Source organism: Podarcis bocagei (assembly GCF_964188305.1).
Source record: "Podarcis bocagei genome assembly, chromosome: 4".
NCBI classification, from domain to species: Eukaryota; Metazoa; Chordata; class Lepidosauria; order Squamata; family Lacertidae; genus Podarcis; species Podarcis bocagei.
The window spans coordinates 7,761,126-7,783,783 of record NC_138128.1 but is presented as its reverse complement, the minus strand read 5'-3'; the positions used below and the strand labels follow the sequence as shown (position 1 = coordinate 7,783,783).

At 41.9% G+C, this 22,658-nt stretch overlaps 1 protein-coding gene and 1 long non-coding RNA gene across 3 annotated transcripts; one reads left to right on the top strand and one right to left on the bottom strand.

Annotated features, from left to right (window-relative positions):
- Positions 1-1,332: 1,332 nt before the first annotated feature.
- LOC308584979 (cytochrome P450 2J4-like) lies at positions 1,333-18,352 on the bottom strand. Of its 2 annotated transcripts, none has more exons than XM_081190393.1 (9): positions 15,682-18,350; positions 11,533-11,695; positions 9,335-9,484; positions 8,970-9,130; positions 8,406-8,582; positions 7,142-7,283; positions 6,344-6,531; positions 5,656-5,797; positions 1,333-2,709 (listed from the first exon to the last, which is right to left on the bottom strand). In XM_081190393.1, exons 1-9 carry the CDS (start codon positions 15,847-15,849, stop codon positions 2,522-2,524), a joined length of 1,479 nt encoding a protein of 492 aa, XP_081046519.1. In that variant the 5' UTR covers positions 15,850-18,350; the 3' UTR covers positions 1,333-2,521. The 2 variants fall into 2 exon arrangements, with proteins under 2 accessions (XP_081046519.1, XP_081046520.1); XM_081190394.1 differs by lacking the exon at positions 1,333-2,709 and adding an exon at positions 3,523-4,014 and having other exon boundaries at positions 15,682-18,352.
- LOC308585205 lies at positions 12,119-14,286 on the top strand. Its single transcript, XR_014007148.1, has 3 exons — positions 12,119-12,307; positions 12,551-12,741; positions 13,394-14,286. It is a non-coding gene; the product is annotated as an uncharacterized lncRNA (long non-coding RNA).
- Positions 18,353-22,658: the final 4,306 nt, after the last annotated feature.

Here is a 22,658-nt window from a genome sequence, read left to right as displayed (position 1 = left end):
CTACAAATGGTAAAAAATAAATAAATCTGTGCATAACACCCTCAAATTTCTCCAGACTAGGGGTGGCCACTACACTCACGCAGCTCCAAAACTATACCAGGCTAAAGTTTTGGCCCAACTGTTATATGGTACCATTTTAGGACCACCACCTTCCCTTTTCTTCTGTTTAGAGCAAGTTCAATTATAATTCCTAAGAATGATGGTAAAAGTCCCTAGAAGTGTATCAGATGCCATGCTATGACTGGAGATTGCGTTGGTTAGAGTGGAAGCTAAGGTATGCCTCACTTCCATAAACTACTGGCTGAAGATCTGCTATTTCCCACAAGATGTCCCTCACCCTATATTTATTCACCTGGTTCTTCCTGCTTAAGTGCAGAACCTTACATTTGTCCCTACTGAAATTCATTTTGTTAGTTTGCGCCCAGTTCTCCAATCTGTTAAGGCCATTTTGAATTCTGATTCTGTCTTCTCCCAGCCCTCCCTGTTTGGTGTCATCTGCAAATTTGATGAGCAGCCAATCAATTGCTTCATTCAAGTCATTTAAAAACAAAAATGGGCCCAGGATGGAACTGTGCAGCACCCCACTTGTCACTCTTTCCCAGGATGATGAGGAACCATTAATGACTCCTCTTTGGGTTCCATCAGTCAACCAGCTACAAATCCACCTAACAATTACCTAGTTCAACCCACATTTTACCAGCTTCCTTGCGAGAATATCATGGGAGTCTTTGTCAAAAGCCTTACTGAAATAAAAATACACAATATTTACATCATTCACCTGACCCACCAAGCTTATAACTCCATCAAAAAGAAATGAGATTCATCTGACATGACTTACTTTTGAGAAACCCATGCTAGGTCTTAGTAATCATAGCATTCTTTTCTAAGTGCTCATAAACCAACTGTTGAATTATCTGTTCTAGGACCTTCTCTGGTATTGATGTCAAGCTCACTGGTTGGTAGTTACCTGGGTATTCTTTTTTGCTCACCTCCAGTCTGTAGGAACCTCACCTGTTCTTCTGCTTTGAACATAGCTGAAGAAAGCTTTTAAAATTATTTTTAACCTCTCTTGCAAGACTCAACTCATTCTGAGCATTAGCCTGCTTGACATTCACCCTGCATCTGTTAGCTACCTGTTTATGCTCCTCCTTTGTGATTTCCCATTTTTTACATTTCTTATATAGGCAATGATCATTGCACATGTGCCTTACCACAACCTGGAAGTAGCAGTAAAAGTGGGTGGGGTGGGTGTAATGGGGTGGGCTTATTTCAGATTTTAATATTGCACAGCTTGAATTGACTAGATGGATAAAAATTGTCTAGACCCATCTGTTTGATTCAAAACTTTAATTGTGGAACAAAAAGCAGTAAATGATTCAACCAAATAATTCCATATAATATCTTGTGCTGTCCAGCACAGGCTCAGCATCTTAGAAATAAAAGATAATTCCAAACAGACCTAAAAGCTGAGGCCTCTCTCTTCCTACAGCTTCCAGTTTGCCTGAGGCTGTGCATCTTACTCTCACAGAGCATAAGAACGACTCAGCCACCACCTTTCCAAGGTGGCGAAGTTGTAATTCAATGCCTCTTATGTGATCTAAGGTTAAACACTCATGCGTTAGGTAGCAGAGGACAAGAACAATAGTTAATGATAAACTTATCTAGGCGCTCAGAGAGAGCTGTTTCTAGCTTAGTACACTCAAGTGGAATTTCCCCATTTCAGTGTCAATTAAATTATTATACTTAGCAGGGCTTACACGCATTCCACTGTTGCACATGATGACCCAGAACACAACTCCTGTGCAAATCGAGGGTTGCCTGTATACGCCCTTCTTAAATTTCAGCTGATCTGTAAGCTCCTTATGCAGCCAAACCAGTTTCTTTAGATGCCTCCCACTTTTCTTTTTTGCCGGAATTGTCTGCATTTGGGCCTTCAATATTTCACCTTTAGGAAACTCCCATCCATCTTGGACTTCTGTCTCTTTGAGTATTTCTGACCATGGGATCTTACTCAGTAGTTCCTCAAACTGGAGGCTTCTTCCCCATGTGCATATATGATAATAATAAAAAGAGCTTATAACTTGTTTTTTAGATTGTGCAGTATTGAGCCCCTGTTCTCAAGCACATCATAGCAAATTATCTATGGTAATAAAACATAAAAGAATCTGCCCCACTCCCCTTAATTCCAGTCAACAGCAGGCATTGTCCTTTCACATTGTTTCAATTCCAAAGAATACCTTCATTGTCCCGCTCCTCTGCACAACAGCTGATTTGTTTGTAGCATCCCCTCCATATCTTGCCCAAAGAGTATTTTAAAAACTCAGGTGTAGCTACAAACCACACAATTAAAGTAGCACCTGAGCAACCAAGGGAAAGCCACAGAATTCAAGAATTGCAGAGTTGAACGGGATCTACTCCAGCTTCCTGTAATGCATGTTGGATGAAGAGAACAAGAACGATGTAGAAATTTACAGTAAGATATAAGACGCTGGAAGTATATACATTTTTTACAATATATGCTTTACGATGAACTGCTGCGGGGAACAGCACAGAGTTTATAAGGACGGGGATGCATTGTCAATGCTGTTACAGGCTCTATGTCGAGTTTCTTCGCTTCTGGTATGTGGAAGCTGAATGCCCTCAGCAGGCTGGTGAAAAAGATGAACAGCTCAATTCTCGCCATCTGCTCCCCAATACATGCACGGGCTCCTGAAGAGGAAATAAGGAGAAAGTGGGAAGTGAGCAAAACATTTCCCACCAAATCCAACTCTTAGCAACTAGTTTAAAATTTCAGTAAGGTATCTGGGTGGGCCAAGTTTCCTACCTACCACCAAAAGTGGTCTCATGGAAAACCCCACTGCTATAAACCCAATTTCAGCAGTAACTCTAATTTGAACTGTCATATGATTCAAGTGCCACCAATAACTTTCACCAAATGTAGACAGTTGCAAAAGTATAGCTAGCCACACGTTCTGCATCCTGAAAACAAATTCAGTAATACTATACACAATATTTTGGAAGAGCATAAGATTCCCCCCTATTTCTCATGAGGCTAATGGAACTTCAGGTATTCTTCCTTAGAGACAACCAAGTAAGATATAGGGATACTCTGTCATAGAAGAACTTGGTTTGGGAAAGATTGCATTAAAATTGGGATCATTGTAGTAAGTTCTGCCTCCTGGAATTGGCAGTTTCCTTTTAAATTATTATTATTATTTAAAAATGCATAGGCTCTGCACTGTTGATCTTTTTCTTAGTCTGTTCTCCCTCAAATATATAAAATCATAGAATCATTGAATTCTAGAGTTGGAAGGGACCCTGAAGATCCTCTCGTCCAACTCCCTGCAGTGCAGAAATATGCAGCTGACCCATACAGGGACCAAACCTGCAACCTTGGTGCTATCAGCACCACACTCTAATCAACTGAGCTATAAGTTTGGGGGCAGAAGGATCCCCTAAACTTTGGATCATTGTAGTAAGCTCTGCCTCATGGAGAGCCTGATCCGCCTCGTAATTTCTAGGTTTAGTAAATGTTAGAATTTAATCAATACTTGGAGTGCTAAGAGAAGTTTCCAGATGCTGAATATAGCAATGTCAAAAATACTGGTCAAACCAGTTTTTTTGTCCTAAGAGATCCCCTGGCAGAAGAGCCATCCTGTAGACCTTTGCATCGAGAAACACCTTTAAGATAAGACCTTTAAGCTGTGCACCAATCATCTCTATGGAGCAGGCATAAGCTATAGATGGGGACTGCTCTTTCTGCTGTTTGCTTAAATTGAATGGGAAAGTGCTGACAGCCTCTTCAGAAACCTCCCATCTTCTACCAGAGCTGGAGCTTTAGGTCCTGTGACTATTCTCAGGCTTCGCTGGGAGACTGATGATGAAAGTCTGATAGCTCAGTGTGACACACTCCATCAATTGACTCACTAACCAGGAAAAAGAAGAAGACAAAATCACCTGTCCCAGATATATGCAGGGAGAAGAGGCAGACACCTGTTCATCTCTTTCCGGCTGCTGAAGAATAGCATTAACAGTCTTCTTGGATTATAGCCTAGATTCAGCAGCTAATGATTTGCACTCTCCCCAGAGTTTTCACAGCTGACAGTAATGCTTTAAAAGTGTCATGTATGCTAAACAATTTATTTGAAGCCATGTTCTATGACTTTTCTTTACATGGCTTGCCACTGTTCTCAAGTTTCAAGGCGGTCTTTGAGCATCTTACTGTTTTCAGTAGGTTTCACAACCCATGCTATCTAGAGTTACCCTTAATTTATAGATAGCCTGCCAGTTTAATAAATAATAATAATAATAATAATAATAATAATAATAATAATAATAATAATAATAATAATAATAATAATTTATTTATACCCCGCCCATCTGGCTGAGTTTCCCCAGCCACTCTGGGCAGCTCCCAATCAAGTGTTAAAAACAGTACAGCATTAAAAATTAAAAACTTCCCTAAACAGGGCTACCTTCAGATGTCTTTTAAAGATAGGATAGCTGCTTATTTCCTTCACATCTGAAGGGAGGGTGTTCCACAGGGTGGGCGCCACTACCGAGAAGGCCCTCTGCCCGGTTGCCTGTACCTTGGCTTCTCGCAATGAGGGAACTGCCAGAAGGCCCTCGGCGCTGGATCTCAGTGTTAACTGGCAACAGAGGTTGCTTAGAAGTATGTGACTCAACCCTTCCCCCCATGTTTTCCCTTGGGTTGAGAAGGCTACTGTGACCTGTTTCAGAGTCTCTACGTACTTGCAGGTAAAGGTAAAGGGACCCCTGACCGTTAGGTCCAGTCGTGACCGAATCTGCGGTTGCGGCGCTCATCTCGCTTTACTGGCCAAGGGAGACTGCATGTGTCCACAGACAGCTTCTGGGTCATGTGGCCAGAATGACTAAGCTGCTTCTGGTGAACCAGAACAGCACACAGAAACGCTGTTTACCTTACCGCCAGAGCGGTACCTATTTATCTATTTGCACTTTGACGTGCTTTCTAACTGCTAGGTTGGCAGGATCTGGGACTGAGCAATGGGAGCTCACTCTGTCACAGGGATTTGAACCACCAGCCTTCTGATCGGCAAACCCTAGGCTCTGTGGTTTAGACCACAGTGCCACCCGCATCCCAAGTACTTGCAGAAGAAGACACAAATTTGGATTAAATATGCATACACTTTATTCCATATGAAAAGTTGTATTCTCTTCTGCAGGTGGGGTGGACAGAGGACTCAGTAATAAGGAATGAGTCACACACAGATAATAAAAGACAAATGCCAGCAGGTGAAGCTTTCCTATATTTGCAAATATATACTAGAAAAAGATGAACCTATTGAATATCTGCCTGTCACACAGCAGTTATTTATTCTTTCTGCCTGCCCTGAGATCTCTGCGCTTTCCAAGACCCAATCACATTCACTCATTGGCTAAAAACACTGCAATGTGGGAGTAGGATCGTATCTCACAGAGCAATTGTTTTAACTGCTGCTTGTAGTGTTTGCTTCATAGCATCCATTCTACGAAATGAAAGTTCATTTCTGTTGGCTCTGTGCCTGGTACTGCAATGCCACCTATATTTTGTACCTTATCACACCTTCCTGATCAAAGCTTGACCTCATTGAAGCAACCCGGATAAGCATGGTTATGAATCACTTAATGATTTACCTGCTCCAAATGCCAGAAATTCTTCTCTAGCCACAAAATTTCCATCCTTGTCCAAAAAATTATTTGGATTGAACTCTCTAGGATTCTCCCATTGTTTCGGATCGTAAAGAACAGAGCGCAGATCTGGAATAACAAAGGTTCCCTGCAAGGAAGAAACAAATGACTCAACCTATATCCAGGCAGGGCATTATCTCGCAAACCGGTTGCTGAGACTCAATTTTTCTGCGTACTCAGTTGGCACAGGCTCATTGCTGTTCTGCTGCTTGCTGCCTACACCACTGGATGGAGGCTGGCAGAAAATATCCACGGTATGTATTTTTCTCCCTCCCTCCCCCATCCCCAAGTAGCTTACAAAATTAAATCTCAGTTTTCTTGTTCATTTTTCTTTTAAAAAAATATTTTTGCACAATTCTGATTTAACAGAATTGCACCTGGAGGCATGGCTGGGTTATTGTTTTGTTTGTTATTATGTTATGTATTTTTGTGTTTTTACACTGTAAACTGCCGTGATCCTTGGATGGAGGATGGTGTATAAATTTAATAAATAAACAATACATCTCTTAATATAGAAATCAACTTCACCAGGCTCATGTTATCTTCAGTCCACATAATATATAGAGAAGAGATGTGGAGAGAATGTGCACAGTGGACCCAAATGGCTATGAAGCAGAGAAAGCAGAGTCTGTACCTTGGGAATGGGATAACCAAGTATGTTTACATCCTTCACACTCTGCCTAGGTGGCCCAAAAAGCAATATATATTTAGCACGCTGGATCTCATGAATCACTGCATTGGTATAAGGTAGTTTCTTACGATCTTGATAGGAGATTGAGTGAGAGGAACCAAAAACATCTTCCATCTCCTTGTAGACTTTATCTGAGGGAAAAGAATATTTACTTACTTGTCTTACATAACTCCACAAACTCCAAAGAGAACTTCATATAAAGCTTTCTAACCATCTTCATTCAGAGCTAAACAACAGACTATTGGAATGTGAGTAATATTTCTACATGTGCTTTGATTCTCTTCAATAAATCTATGTATGAGAGCTTTGTGGAGTTTTGTTGAATAATATCCAGATTGAGAGAGAAGTCTCAGGATGGAATAGTAAGAAAGAGTAAGTTCATCCTTCTTTCTAGGCTCGAAGAATTAGACTGAAACTAGATTCAAAGGAGGAAGGGAGGTTTCTTCCTGCTCTGAGCAGAGCCAATAGAAGGGAAGTATTTTCCAGATTGAGAGAGAAGTCTCAGGACGGAATACAGACCATTTCATTCCTGGATCAGGATGGGCTGTTGCTGATCTCTTACCAGGCTCAGACTTTGGTAATATGGCGCCCTAAACAAGGACAAATTCCGGTGCCCGCTTCCCTCTTGCTTTCTGTTCTGTGCATGTTGTCAAGTGCTCTGTGTCACAGTTTCTCCACCCTTGCCTTGGCACCCTGTGTGGGGAACTGCCCTCACTGCCCTCAATCCAGCATTGCTCTTACCTTGGACTTCTGGATGAATTGCAATAAGGAGCATTGCCCATTTCAGAGTAGAAGCAGTTGTCTCTGTCCCTGCACCAAAAAAATCCAGAATACACTCAGCCAGATTATCTTCATCATATGTAGTATAAGGATCATTCTGGGTCTGTTAAGGATAATAATAAACATTAAATTTATTTTACAACAGACTTAAAGCATTTCACTTTTTGGTGTTCATGAAAATTCTTCAGTATTTTTGTGCAATTTTCTCTTAATATACATATTTTTGTATTCAGTTTTGCCTAACCCAGTATACACAGCTTGGAAGCAATTTCTTCTAATAAAAAGCAATTTTGTGTGTTGTTTTAACTAAGATTTGCACATATTTGCCTACTTTAGCTAAGGGTATGCATTTTTGTAAAGCGTGTTCTCACTAAAGGAGAGCACGTGTTGCGGATGGGGCCAGGCAAAGCACCCCGTAGTTGCCAGGCAGGATAGATTGAAGGGGCCTGGCTTGGATTGGTGGTTGGTGTTGCTGGGGTAAATTAGATGTTGCCAATTTGGGGGTGGGAACAGAGGTTATTTAAACAAGGTTCACAGCAAGCTGCTTTCTCTTTCGCTGTGGGCACCAGATCACCCGCCCGCCCTCCCTTGTTTGGGCTTGTGCTTTGACCTTGCTATGCCTGTCATGGGGTCGTCCGCCTTGGTGCGGGGGCCTGGTAGGAATTTTTCCATTTGGCTGATTAGTGTGTGCCATTTGGTTTTTGCCTACTGCGTAGCAAATTGTCACAACTTGTAAGGTTGGCGGTTAGGCATTGGTTTAAATTGGTTGGTGGAGGGGTACGGATTGGCTGTGCCTGCCCCTCCAATGCTGCTGCTGCACGGGAATTCCGTTAAAGGAATTCAGGGGCTTACCATCCTTTCGTCCAAACCCCTGGAATCAGGTTTGGGCCGCGTAAGCCCCTGGGAGCATGCGGGGAGAAGCTGAGGGTCTGTGCCACAGCTCCAGTTATCCCTGATCTTGTTCCTCCACACTGGATTTCGCTGGAATCCGGGAGTCAGTGCTGCTCCCCAAGGCGGGGGGGGGGGGACAGATAGTCATAACCAATGCCTAAGCAACCACTCACAATTTGTATGTTTAATATTTAATAAAGTTGTGGCCAAAATTATGCCAAAAACCTTAAACAAAAATTTATGAGTGATGTGTGAGTTATTGGGGTAGGGGTGTTTTGGGGGACCTCAGCATGCAATGAGCTGAATTCACATACAATGAGGATATTGTACCTACTTTCTCAAGCTGAAGTAGATAGAAATCAATGAAGTCCTGTGGCTCAGTCAGGGAATGTTGCTCCCTATGTTTCTCTATCTGCTTCTGTACAATGGAAATTGCCTCATCATAGGCAGAAAATATCTTTTTATGAGTTCCTGGGAGATATTGCATGAGCCATGGGAACATTTCATAAAGCTAAAGGGAAGCAAAATCCAAATGATTATTTATAACTTGAAAAGAATAGTACTAAATATCAGAGGTACTATCTGTCCATGACTGCAAAAAGAACAACTTATGCAAAATACTGGGGAAGAGAAAAGAAATGTCACAAAAGATCTGAGGACCTTGCAAAACGGAAGAGTATTCCCACCCACTCCCCGTCTTTAACCCTTACAACAACCCTTGTGAGGAAGGTTAGGCTGAGAAAGAGTGACTGAACAGGCATTTAAAGCCAGGCCTTCTCCATCTATGCCCAACACTCTATCCACGACCAAAACGATTTTCTGAGTGCTACTGGCCATGGGTTAGGGCATTGGGGAGATCTGTCTGGCTCAATAAGGAAGGGGGGGGGGGAGAACTCACAGCATGGAAAAAGCTGCCTCCAAATTGTAAGCTCATTTCAAGTATCTCCAGCAGTCTCTTATAGTTTTCATCATCTGTAGATAACTGGTTTCCAAATGTCAAAGCACATATTACACTGGAGACTGACTTAGTGATTGGTACCGATGGATCAAATGGCTGTCCTGCAAAAGAAGTCATTTACTGTCATATTACTGTCAAGCTGATAAATTTCACATTAGGGTTGGAAGGATACTGGAATCTCCAGCAGTAATTTGTTCCAGAAGAAAACAAGCAAAATGCATGACATTCCACCCCAACATAGATAGAGCAAATAAAGGTTTCGGCAGACTGGAATGTGCCAGCATTATCACCCTTGTATCACATACCCTTTGAATTTGCAAAGACCTCCACAAGACGATGGGCTGCCTCTTCTATTTGGTGCTCCAAGCCTTTCTTCCCCAGCCCCAGCTTCCGCATAGTAGCTATACCAAACCGCCTCTGCTGCCTCCACGTGTGACCATTTGAAAATACAATTCCTGAAGCCATCAAGAAACGACAAATTACTGGTCACAAATACTCATGCCCAAAAGATTGTTGGGTTGGTTGCCAGCTTAAAGTAAAGGTAAAGGTACCCCTGCCCGTACGGGCCAGTCGTGTCCGACTCTAGGGTTGTGCGCCCATCTCATTTAAGAGGCCGGGGGCCAGCGCTGTCCAGAGACACTTCCGGGTCACATGGCCAGCGTGACGAAGCTGCTCTGGCGAGCCAGCACCAGCGCAGCACACGGAAACGCCGTTTACCTTCCCGCTATAAAGCGGTACCTATTTATCTACTTGCACTTAGGGGTGCTTTCGAACTGCTAGGTGGGCAGGAGCTGGGACCGAAAGACGGGAGCTCACCCCACCGCGGGGATTCGAACCGCCGACCATACGATCGGCAAGTCCTAGGCACTGAGGTTTTACCCACAGCGCCACCCGCGTCCCGGTTGCCAGCTTAGAAGAGGCCAAATTAAGTGCTTAGGCATGCATTCAAGAGCAGCACTTTCTTTCAGAACTCAAGAAATGCAAGGCTGGTGCAGAACCACAGCGAAACTAGATAAGATGCCTTAAAATTACCTACTTGCCCTTATGTCTAGTAAAACTAGGGACTATTATAGCAGGGGTCATCGAACTTTTTCAGCTGTCAACTTTTCCCCCTTTTAAAGGGAAATTCCCTTATTCCCAATAGGATTCCTCACAAGAAAAGGGAAAAGTTGGCAGCTATGGGCCGGTCCACTGTCCCTCAGACCTTGTGGGGGGCTGGACTATATTTCGGGGGGGGGGGGGATGAACAAATTCCTATGCCCCACAAATAACCCAGAGATGCATTTTAAATAAAAGCACACATTCTACTCAAGTAAAAACACGCTGATTCCCGGACCGTCCGCAGGCCAGATTTAGAAGGCAATTGGGCTGGATCCAGCCCCCAGGCCTTAGTTTCCCTACCCATGTATTATAGCATCTTATTTGACTGGGCATACAAAGAAAGAGGACACCGTATCAGAACTAATTTCAAGTACTCTTCTGTCTGGTGTGTAAGAGGCACTTAGTCATCACCCAAGGTGTCCAGCTGTAGCAGTTGACACTCTTTGTTATTATTTTTAAGTAACTGGTAATTATTCATTATAGAAGGGTTACAGATAAATCCGTAGAAGATTGGATTTTGTTGATTACCGGTAGCTATTAGAATTGTGACTTCTTAACATGGGGAACCTCCATGCTCATTGTACCAGCTCCCTTAAATTCAAACACTTTTTAATATTACTTAAATGTTGTTAAGTGGTCGACTTTATACGTGATTTCCCACATTCTTTTTAATAACAATGCTCAGTTAAAGTGTTTAATGCTAGAATATAAAAGGACTGGAGGGGGCAAAAAGTATAATAGTGGATTATTGCTGCAGCGCCTGATGATAACAGGTTCTAAATTTAGCTCCATAATGGTTGCATTCTACAGTAGCAAGAGCCTGAGATGCTCATCCTCCTGTCATAGTGGCCAACGAGATGCTCGCTGGAAGCTCACAAGTAGGACTTGAGTTCAACACTACGTTCTCCTCTTGTTTCCAGAAATTGGAATTCACATGCATACTGCCTCTGATTGTGGAGAAAGAGCTTCGCTATGGTGGCTAGTGGCCATGAATAGCTTTATCCTCCCTGAAAGTTGTCTAGGCTAGGGCTGCCATACTGGGATTTCAAAGGTGGAAGTGACATCCAGGGGGAAAGGTGGCGGTTTGTCCTGGATCTTTGGCAAATTAACTGAAGATTTGTGTTTTTGTAAAAAACAACAAAAAAAACACCCCGAAGCTCAACAGTTTTGGGGTCTTCCTAATTTGGGGGATCTTTCAGGGTGTCCTGGTTTTTACTTTTTGAAATATGGCAACCATATCTAAGCATGTTCCACAGCTCTCCAATTTGCCTTCAATAGTTGAATTCAATAGTTTAATTTTTGCACTGTGTGAAGTACTTTTGTTTGTCTGCCCTCAATCTTCCAATTCTTATGAGTTCCCTGGGGGGAAGACAAGTAAAACATCTTATTATCCACAACTTACCCCTTCCTTTTAATGTTGTTCTAAGGAAAGGGGTCACCGGTCGGTCAACAAAATCTTCCTCGTGGTTGATCAGGGCTTCTTTCACGGCTTGGAAGCCAGACAGTACTACGACAGGTAGAAGTCCTATCCGTATAGTGTAAACGTTTCCATATTGCTTTGCCATCTGCCATTGGGATCAAAGTAGAGGCGAGAAGCAATCATATGGAGGAGGCGATTTCAAGTTAGTATGTGACCTACACCCTTCTTCAGCTTCTGGCAGGGTGGAGCTCTCCACTCCCTTTTAAACATAAGCTACTATTTTAAAGTAACCACTTACATTTCTTCATTGAATAATCATGTAATAACTAAGCTTACACAACTTTGTTAACAATAGCACCTGTATCTTACTAATGCCTTACCATGTCATGTAAAAAAGGGAAGTCTCTGTTACAGGGGATCCTCTGAGAAAGTGAAGGACAAGTTAAGAGTACTGCTGGAAGGAGAAGTGAGTTGACTGGATTTATGGTGCAGCAGCACTGAAAGTATATTGCAAGATAAGAGAAATATAATATGGAAAGAGGGTTACAGCTCTTAAGTCCACAGTTTGGGAGGGCTATTAAACACCCATTTGTTTTATCTGGCCTTCCCTTGACTAGTTTGTGTCCTGTTTGCTGGATTGGAGCTGGGGTAAAATATATTATTTTGGATTTTTTTTTAAAAAAAATTCTTTGTATAATTGTAGCCTTTTTTCATGCGTGCTGCTGTGGGTGGGCTTTGCCCCCCAAAGCAGCATACAGTGGTACCTCAGGTTAAGTACTTAATTCGTTCCGGAGGTCCGTTCTTAACCTGAAACTGTTCTTAACCTGAAGCACCACTTTAGCTAATGGGGCCTCCCACTGCTGCCACGCTGCCGGAGCACAATTTCTGTTCTCATCCTGAAACAAAGTTCTTAACCTGAGGTAATATTTCTGGGTTAGCAGAGTCTGTAACCTGAAGTGTATGTAACCTGAAGCGTATGTAACCCGAGGTACCACTGTAGAACTGTTTGGTTTTTTAAAAAGGTTTTTAAATTGATTTTCAAATTACTTTAGAACCACAAAGACAGATGAACAGTAACAAAACAAAACAAAAATTATACTGTATCCAGCTAAATGCAGGGCATACAAAGCCTAAACATATTAAATGATACCACCCAATCTAAGATCAAAACATCCATATTGCTCTAGATCAGTGTTTTTCAACCTTTTTTGGGCAAAGGCACACTTGTTTCATGAAAAAAATCACAAGGCACACCACCATTAGAAAATGTTAAAAAATTTAACTCTGTGCCTATATTGACTATATATAAAGTAATTCTCTTGAATAGGAATCAACTAAACACAAAGAAAGTATTTTATAATTACTTTATTATGAAATAGTAAGTAAACAGAAATATGAAAAATTATAAAATACTTTATTCAGTGCGCAACCTGGGCCTGTTTGGCTGAACACAAAGCTGATATTCTGCCTGGAATCGAACATTGCAGACCGTACTCTGCTCAGCGGGGATTGATCCGCTGATCCCCGCTGAGCCGGTGGATGACAGCTCCGTCTCCGCACTGTGTGCGGAGAGGGAGATGTCAGAGCCCCGCTGCTCTCTATGGGGAATTGGATGAGAGCGGACCGCCTGTCCGCTCTCATCCGATCCCATCCGATCTGATCCCCACCCAGGACGGATGGAAAATAGGGTGGACACAGTCCGGCACCCGCCTAGTGGGCAAAAATTTGACATTTTTTTTTTAATCTTTCTAATTTTTCAATTTTTCCCACGGCACACCAGGCAACATCTCGCGGCACACTAGTGTGCCACGGAACAGTGGTTGAAAAACACTGCTCTAGATAGGGGATAGATACTTGTAAATCTGAAACTATAATACATGAAATAAAATCCCACCATACTGAGTAGAAATGACCAGAATCTTCCTGTCCCTTAGAGACCCCTAATGTATGGAGTCTTTAGGACAGGCATGTCCAAAGTCCGTTTCAGGCGCTTAATCCGGCCCTCTGGTCAGTTTAATCCAGCCCCTGTGGCGGTTTATTTCCTGGGATAAAATCCTAAACTTCAATCCTAAAAGAAGCTCAACAACTTTGGTCGGCCCACACAGCCCTTCATTCATCAAATCTGGCCATTTTTGACCCCATTGCTTTAGGATATATAGTTTATTTACACATATATACAGCTTGAGCCTACGTTGGAGGGGCTCACAGCATTAACACCCCAGAGGGCCTTGCTTCCCCCCATAGCCACTGTCTTGTATTCAAACAGAAATCAAGAATCACTCTGTCTCTCTGGCTTCCCAGCCTGCTGCTTCTAGCTTCTAGCTCACATCACTCCACTCTTTCTAACTACCAGTCAGAGTCAGTGAGGGAGGCCCACACATTTCCCACTGGTGTGGAGCCACTTCCTTTGCTCCCTTAATGGCTATCACCTCACCAGGAATTTTAATCCTTATATTTTAATACTTCCTTGATCCAGGGATTAGAAGGGTCTCTTGCATACAGCCTACTCCCTGCCACCCAGCTCATAACAAGATACTTGGTTGAGTCTGAAGTGAAAAGAAGGTTGCCATTACTTTGCACTTTGTACATGGCTCAGAATCTTATTGCAGAACACTCCTGTCTCAGCAGTGTCTACACTGGCTTGGTCTTGTCTACTGGAAGATGGCAGGATCCCCAAGTACATGCTCTGCGGAGAGCTGGCTTTAGGTACCAGGCCCAGGGGCAGACCAACACTGTACTACTAAGATGTCTGCAGACCTGACATGAAAGCTGGAAACATTAACCCTGCCATGTGGAAATCCCTTGCAGATGACCGCAGTGCCAGGAAATGATCAAATACGTTGTGTATCCACAGCAGTGACCAGAGGAAGAATGACCTCTGGGAGGAATGGAGAGAGAAGAAACGCCATGTGCATCTGCAGCAGCACAACCGGACACCTTCATCTGCCCCAGCTGCAACAAAACATGTCTCTCCCATATCGGCCTCTACAGCCACAGCAGGTGTTGCAACCTTTCAACAGTTTAACTTTACCTCCAAAGGCGCACCGCCTTTAGAGAGGTGTGAGATGCATGTCTTTGATAAAAAGCTGTGACTCATAGAGTCTATACACCTTCTGTGTCACTGCTTGTTGTGCTCCTTGATGACTGCTTTGGAAATGCTGGATATGGGCTGATGCCTTATTGGTACTTACCATCCAGCTATCCCAGCTGAGCTGGGAGAGCCACAGTTTTCAAACCTCTGTCATACAGAAAACCCCGCCTTCCAGGGCCAGCTCTGTGTAAAGTTAATGGTCTCCTTTGCTACTATGCTCACAGGCAAACTGGAGCTGAGCTAGTCATTTTATGATTGTAAAATAAAAATAATCATTACTGTTGGAGTTATAGGCAAGCAGAAGATTTTTGTTTATTGAGTAAATGATATGAAAACTGACCGATAATAATTGTGCATATAAATTTACTATAAGATACATAAAATCAATAAAAACTATCAGTACTTTTATTGAACAGTAGACTAAACAAGTCAATAAGGTTTTTTTCCTCCTAAGCACACACTCTTATAGTCAAGAGTCTTTTGACATCTTAAACTGTCAACACATTAATAATAATAAAATAATAATAATAATAATAATAATAATGATGATGATGATGATGATGATGATGATGATTTATGTATATGGTGCCCATCTTTCTGGGTTGCCCCAGCCACTCTGAGCAGCTTCCAGCAAATTATAAAACCACAGTAAAACGTCACACATGAAAAACTTCCCTAAACAGGGCTGCCTTCAGATGTCTTCTAAAAGTCAGATAGTTTTTATGTCCTTGACATCTGGTGGAAGGGTGTTCCACAGGGCGGGTGCAACTACCTAGGAGGCCCTCAGCATAAGCTTAATAAAGTCGCTAGTGTTTAAAGGCTCCACAAAACTCTGTGTTATTTTAGCTGTAAATGGGCTAACTGACATATGGCAATTCTTGCATTACATTCCTACATTCTTACTTACTTTACATTTCACACCTTGAAATGATTTATCACTGGATAATTTCTTCCAGTTACCAGTGGAAGAAAACAATTCACAATTCACATTGTGGGTTTTATTAATTAATTAAGCAGATCAGTTAATTAGAAAGATGTACCTCAATGAAAGCATCTGAAGAAAGTCTGATCCCAAACCGCCACAGGCTTCCAATGAGAGGAAGTGGAAGAGGCCCTGGAGGGTAGCGTCTAAGTGACCAGAGCTGTCTCAGATAGCTCAGAACTGGGCATGGAATCTTCTTAATCCAGTCTATCATTGTTTCCAACATCCTCCTGCCTTTTCTTTCTGTATCTTTGTATCTGTCCAGCACACCTGTGAGAGGTGAATGCTCTTTTCTCCTGTGGCTTTTTGGCTCTCTCAGAGATGTTGCATCCGGTCTTCGTTTCTCTTCTCACTGCCTTTTAAATACTATAATTAACATATTAGTAAGCAGCAAGGCCTCTTGCACATCTAATAAGTTTCAGAATGGGATCGGATAGGCATGTATTATTTCAGCACGTGTGGTTACTTCTAGACCTATTTATTAATTACTGTAGTCACCTTGATTTGTTTGTGCAAAGTTTGTGGGGAGGTTATAATATAACATAGGAAAGAACTGGTCTCCCACTCTTTTTAGTACCTTTTCCTGTCACTGTTATTACTGCAAAAAGAAAAAGTGAAAAAGAAAGAAAAAATGAACCAAATTTCTCTCACAAATAAGCGACAATCTGGAAACGTTCTTAGTTGCTTCTGTTGGAAAGAGATTTCCATATCAAAGTCTAATATAATCCAAGCCAACCAGGTGATATAGATAATGGTGGTGACCACATTTATTCTGAATACAAACTTAACAGCTCTTCATTAAATATATGTACACAAAAGCTGTCCTTTTATTTTTACACAATCTTTGGCTTTGCCTCCCCACAGTCTCTGCGATGATGAAAATTCCACAAAGTATGTCAGATATTCTGGCTTTGCCAACTAACTTCTATGAATGGGTACTTGATTCCTCACTGAAAACTCCACGAAAACTAATGTGTATTTTTGCACATGGCATCCATATTGAAACCTTCAGTTTGCAAATGTATGTATAACACTGATTGTTGTTTCATAGTGTAGATTCCATTTTTATGCCCTGCTTGGTGAATGGGTCAATCTACTTTCTGTCTATATCACTTCTTTTCATATGTGCTCAGGATAAGTCTTCTGTCCCACTCCATTTTTTTAAAAAAGGAAGTCTGAGCGGAAATTCATATTGTTAAAATGCATGTATTTGAACATATTTTCCTCTCAATGTTCACATTTCTAAAATAAAAAGTTCCTTCCAGTAGCACCTTAGAGACCAACTAAGTTTGTTCTTGGCATGAGCTTTAGTGTGCATGTACACTTCTTCAGATACACGGAATCAGAATTCACCAGACCCTTATATATAGTGAGAGGGTGGAAAGGGGTATTACTCAAAAGGGTGGTGGGAATGGGTGATTGGCTGATAGGTGTGGTAAACCTGCTGATGACTGTTAACGACTGCAATTGGAATTACAGGAAAAAGCAAGGGGTAACATTTCTAAAGTTACTTTATTCTTAAATACATTTCAGAATACTTATATCAGTTTATTTTTTAGCTGAAAACAACAATGCAAAGTTAAAGAAGTGTGAAATCAGAAGGATAATTGTCTTATGATTTACACATTAGTCTAGGAGGATTATCCTGAGCTTTTGTTTGTCCTTCTTACCTGTCAGGTATTTAGTTGGGAGCAACCACCTAGAGGCATAAGCCAAAGGGCGAGAAACAAAAGATAACCTGTCACCCAAGAAATCCAGGTTATCCCTAAATCAGCCTTTCGTCCCAGGATGCTGTTGGACTACAACTCCCATCTTCCCTGAACACAGGTTCTGCTGGCTGGGGATGACTGGAGTTGTAGTCCAACATTTGGGGACCAAAGGTTGAAAAAGGCTGTCCTAAGCTGTGAAGAGCATATTCTTCCTCTACAACATAGGAGCCAACACCTAGGGACTAAGGTCCTGCCGCCGCCACCTTCCTCCCAATAAAATATTTGAGAGGGAGGCAGGAAATAGTCAGAACATCTGCAGTCTGCTTTGGGGCTGGTTCATGGATGTGAGGAGTCAGATAGTATTCCCTGGTCTTCTGAATAACATAGGGCTGCCATATGTCCAGATTTCCCCGGATATTACTGGGATTTTGAAGGGGGAATTGATATCTGGAGGGGGGGAGGGGAATTCATCCTGGATCAATCAAAGAAAAACTTAGGGGTGTCCTGGTTTTTACTTTTTGAAAAAATGGCAACCCTAGAATAACATGGAACTTCACATCCACAAATTCAGGCTGTCTCTGTAGTGAAAGGCCAGGAAAATTGCATCTCGGCATTATGTATCCACCTGTGCTGTGACAAAGGAATAAGTCTGTCTAAAAGTCCTTGGTCTCAAGCCAGGAGAATGAGAGGTCAAACCTGCATTTTGAATTGAGTCCAAAAGAAGACATGACGCCAGAGCAGTTAGCAAAATGCTGGGATAATAGGGCATCAGTGCCAAGTCCTGGTTAACAACCTTACAGCTGTCTTTTGGACTAATTGCTGTTTAAACCATCTTATTATTTTATTACCATATTTATGTTAAAATTCCTGATCTCTGATTGCAGTCATGGGATGGTTGTCTTTCACATGACAGTATTATGTTTGGACTCCACAGAGTGGAAAATGACGAAGACAGGATGTTTGTGTTACTGTGTTCTGTGAAGTGGGACTATTGTCCTTTGTTTTGTTTTTTTCTCTTTGCTGTCTAATGCTAGAGAGAGAGGGAGCCATGTTGCAGTGCTCCGTGTATGTTTATAAGTAAATAAAGTAGATTAGCCAAAATGCTGAGTTGCTGAGGTCTGTCACATGCATGATGCACAAACTCTGCGGATCCCTAAGTGTGCCGGTGTTGGTTGGCATCGGTCGCTGTGATGTTTGGGCAGAAGAAAGCTTATGAAGCTCCCGATCGACCAGGAGGGAGGGAACATGCCAGTCGGGCCTGTGTCTCTGCCAGGGTCCTACTTGAGTGTAGGCCGAACTCCTGAATTTATGGTCAACCATAAACAGCTGTTTCCTGTGTGGCTTATGAAACAAGTAAAATGCAATATTAAAATAACAGAGAGTGCCTAAGGCTGTTCAAAAGAAACTAGGTAACCAGGTAAGAAAATCACTGTTATAGGTTTTGGGTGCCAGAGTTTGTGGGTGCAAGGTACTCCCTAGATTTAGCAAATGTTAGAATTTAACCAATACTTAAGAAAAGGAGCCAGTCATTTAATGTGGCAGTGTAAAAATACAGGCTAAACTTGTTTTCCTGGCCAGGGAATCGCCTGGAGGCAGTAATAACCTATTAAGATTGGCCATCAGTGAAGCTAAGGCTGTGTCACATACTGGCTGGAAGATAGCCAGTAAGACAAAAGATTAGTAGTTTCTGTTTAGGATTGCAGTTTGCCTGATGTAAGTGAACAGGGGGACAATGTCCGTTTTGAAAGCTTAGCTGGTTCATATGAAACACAGCCTCTGTAAAGGATCTTAATATATGAGAAAGCGTTCTATCAGGTAACACTTTTATAGTTTAAATTGGGCCCGGAAAACTACTGAGAGCCGGTACCAAATCTTCAAAGGAAGCACTATGAATTGCATTCATCTGTTTCCCAGGCATGACTCACGCAGGCCAAACTAGAACTGCAACTAGTGCACCAGTATAAAATTGTTAAAGGCACAGCAGGTCAAGGAGGCATCCTGGAATAAACAAGGTGAATGTTGCTAACCCAGGCAAATGAGCCATAAACCAAAGGGTGTTCCATACTGATCTGGATTTAACTTCAGGTGCCTTGCATTTCAGCCTTTAAAACCACTCCTCTTACTGCAAAGTTCATTACAGTACTGTCCTTGAATACCCTTAACTGATGTGACACATTGTCAACAATCTGTTGCTGAGGAGGATGTCCATTGTCCCTGTTACTTTTTATTTTGAAGGTTTGCTTAGAGACATTAGACAAGATGAAATAATTCTGGCGGTAAAGATTTTAAAAAAGAAACTTACAAGTTACATGCCTTTGCTGATGATTGGATGATAGTTTTGGAAAATCCACTACAGAGAGCAGACTCTTATGAATAAATTAAATTATTTTTGTACATTAGCCGGTTTTAAGATTAATCACCAGAAAATGATAATGATAATAAAGAATATGACAATAGAAGATCAAAAGCTTTTGAAGGAGAAAATAGGGTTTCAATTTGAGGAAAAAAGTAACACATTTGGGTATTATCATGACAAATGTCAATTGTATGTTGTTTCAAAATAATTATGTTAAGACATGTCCCATTGATTTTAATGTAATTTAAGCACAACTAACCTTCTCTGGCTTTAGGGCCCTTAATTGTTTGCATTATTTATACTACCCCCTCCTTTTAAAAAAATAATATTTTATTAAAGTTTTCTTGGTTTACAAAGGTATGCGCAATGTCTCTTTTTTCAAGTGACATTTTCCATAGAACAGTTTCATTTGTTGAGACATTAGGGTTACATTAGGAAGAAAAATGGGGAGAAGAGGTGGCCATGGTGAGTGGGGGTGGGGTCGGGAGGCGATATTTCTATTTTGCTTAATGTATGTGGGTTTTTTTGTGTCAGCGTCATTTGTGCAGGTTCTCTTTGCTGTTCGCTTGTGTTCCTTTGGTGGTGAGAAAAATTGTAGTTGGCCTAGGGTGTGGTTGCTTGTTTGTGATTGGCTGTGTTGAACTTTGTTTTTGTGTGTGAGTGGGGTGAGTGTGTGTTTTTGAATCAGGTTAGCCATATTGATTCATATGCTGTTGGTGGATTCTTGTCGTTGTCTTGTTGGGCTGTGTATGTGATGAAGGGGAGCCATACCGGGGTGAAGGTATCGTCTTCTATTTGTCCCCGTGTCAGTTTCAGTTTATTGGTTAAATTTTCTAGTAGGGCTGTTTCTTATACTATTTGGTACCATTGGTCCATGCTTACTCTTGACAGGTCTCTCCAGTGTCTGGCTATGATGTTTCTGGTTGCTGAGAGTAGGTGGGTTATGAGTTCTTGGGAGTATATTTGTTCGAGGATTTGTAGGAAGTCGGGGCCAAACTTCATGTTAGTTAGTACTGCTAATAGGTATTTCCACTCTAAGCAATCAAAAGCTTTGAGGATGTCTAGGGACATAATTGTCAGTGGGAGTTTGCTTGCCTTGCTGTGTTAAACCAGATTCAGTAGTTTCCTGATGGGGTCTATTATATTGCAACCAGGGACAAAGCCAGTCTGGTCTGGGGCTATTAACTCGTGCAGGAGATTTTTTAGGCGGATTGTTTATACTTCTAGGATGTAAGGGTACAAATATATTGCCACAATAAATGCTGAGCCTTATAATTACTATCATTTAATTTGTTCTTAGAGTTAACCTCCCATCCTTTATTCTTCATTTTCAACTGAGCCAAAAGTTATACAACCATAATAACATCAAAGCAATTATAAGAAAATATAGGTTAACTGTTAGAACAAATTAAATGATAGTAATTATAAGGCTCAGCATTTATTGTGGCAATATATTTGTACTCTTACATCCTAGAAGTATAAACAATCCGCCTAAAAATTTCCTATACAAGTTAATAGGGTAATTCTGGATCTATTGCTGTTGCTTGAGGATCAGGTGGCTTCAGTGCCACACAGGGCCTTCCACCAGTTTTGGCTGGTGGCCCACCTGCACACCTGTCAAGACAAGGATAGCCTAACTTCCGTCATCTATGCTTTGGTAACCTGTAGGTTAGATTGTTGCAATGTGTTATAAGTGGAGCTGCCTCTGAAGACTGTTCAGAAACTTCAGCTGGTGCAGAATTCAGCAGCCAGGTTGCAAGACGGTTCAAGCATATACAGTCATACCTTAAATTGAAGTTGCTTCAGGTTGAGCACTTTCGGGTTGCGCTCCGTGGCGACCTGGAAGTAGCGAAACACATTTCTTCCAGGTTTTGCTGCTCAGGCATGTGCAGACGGTCAAATTGACGTCACACGTATGTGCGGAAGTGGTGAATCGCCATACGCGCAGACGCGGGTTGCGTTTACTTCAGGATGCGAACAGGGCTCCGGAATGAATCCCGTTTGTATCCAAAGGTACCACTGTAATGCTAATCCTGGCCCAACTGTACTGGTTGCAGATTAGTTTCTGGGCCCAATTCAAAATGTTGGCTATACCTATTATTGGCTCAGGACAGCAATACATGAAGGACTGTCTCTCTCCATATGAACTGACCCAGACCCTGAGATAATTGTTAAATAATTTTTTAATTAATTTTCAATTACAAAAGTCCAATATACACCATGTTTAGTCTTTTAGTCGTGTCCGACTCTTCGTGACCCCATGGACGCCTGGCACTCCTGTCACCCACTGCCTCCTGCAGTTTGGTCAAACTCATGTTTGTCTCTTCGAGAACACTGTCCCACCATCTTGTCCTCTGTCGTCCCCTTCTCCTTGTGCCCTCCATCTTTCCCAACATCAGGGTCTTTTCCAAGGAGTCTTCTCTTCTCATGAGGTGGCCAAAGTCTTGGAGCCTCAGCTTCAGGATCTGTCCTTCCAGTGAGCACTCAGGGCTGATTTCCTTCAGAATGGATCGGTCTGATCTTCTTGCAGTCCATGGGACTCTCAAGAGTCTCCTCCAGCACCATAATTCAAAAGCATCAATTCTTCGACAATCAGCCTTCTTTACGGTCCAGCTCTCACTTCCATACATCACTACTGGGAAAACCATAGCTTTAACTATATGGACCTTTGTCAGCAAGGTGATGTCTCTGCTTTTTAAGATGCTGTCTAGGTTTATTATCGCTTTTCTCCCAAGAAGCAGGCGTCTTTTAATTTCGTGACTGCCAATACCAAATAGCAATACCAATTCAAATACAAATCAATACAAGTCCAGTGTGCAGCAGCATGAGAACAGGCCTTTTCTGCAGTGGCTCCCTGTTTGTGGAATATTTTCCCCAGGAAGTTTTGGCTGGCACATTAATTATACACCTTTAGGCACCAGGTGAAAAAAAATTCTCTATAATCAGGCCTTTGGCTGATTAAACATTCTA

Bases quoted from the DNA above. Each gene is read 5' to 3' on its own strand.
- LOC308584979 (XM_081190393.1), bottom strand. From the start codon at position 15,849: ATGTTGGAAACAATGATAGACTGGATTAAGAAGATTCCATGCCCAGTT. The intron at 9,131-9,334 runs GTATGTGATACA...CTTCTTTTGCAG, and splicing joins GGTCTTTGCAAATTCAAAGG to GACAGCCATTTGATCCATCG. The intron at 8,583-8,969 runs GTGAGTTCTCCC...GCTTCCCTTTAG, and splicing joins GAGGCAGCTTTTTCCATGCT to CTTTATGAAATGTTCCCATG.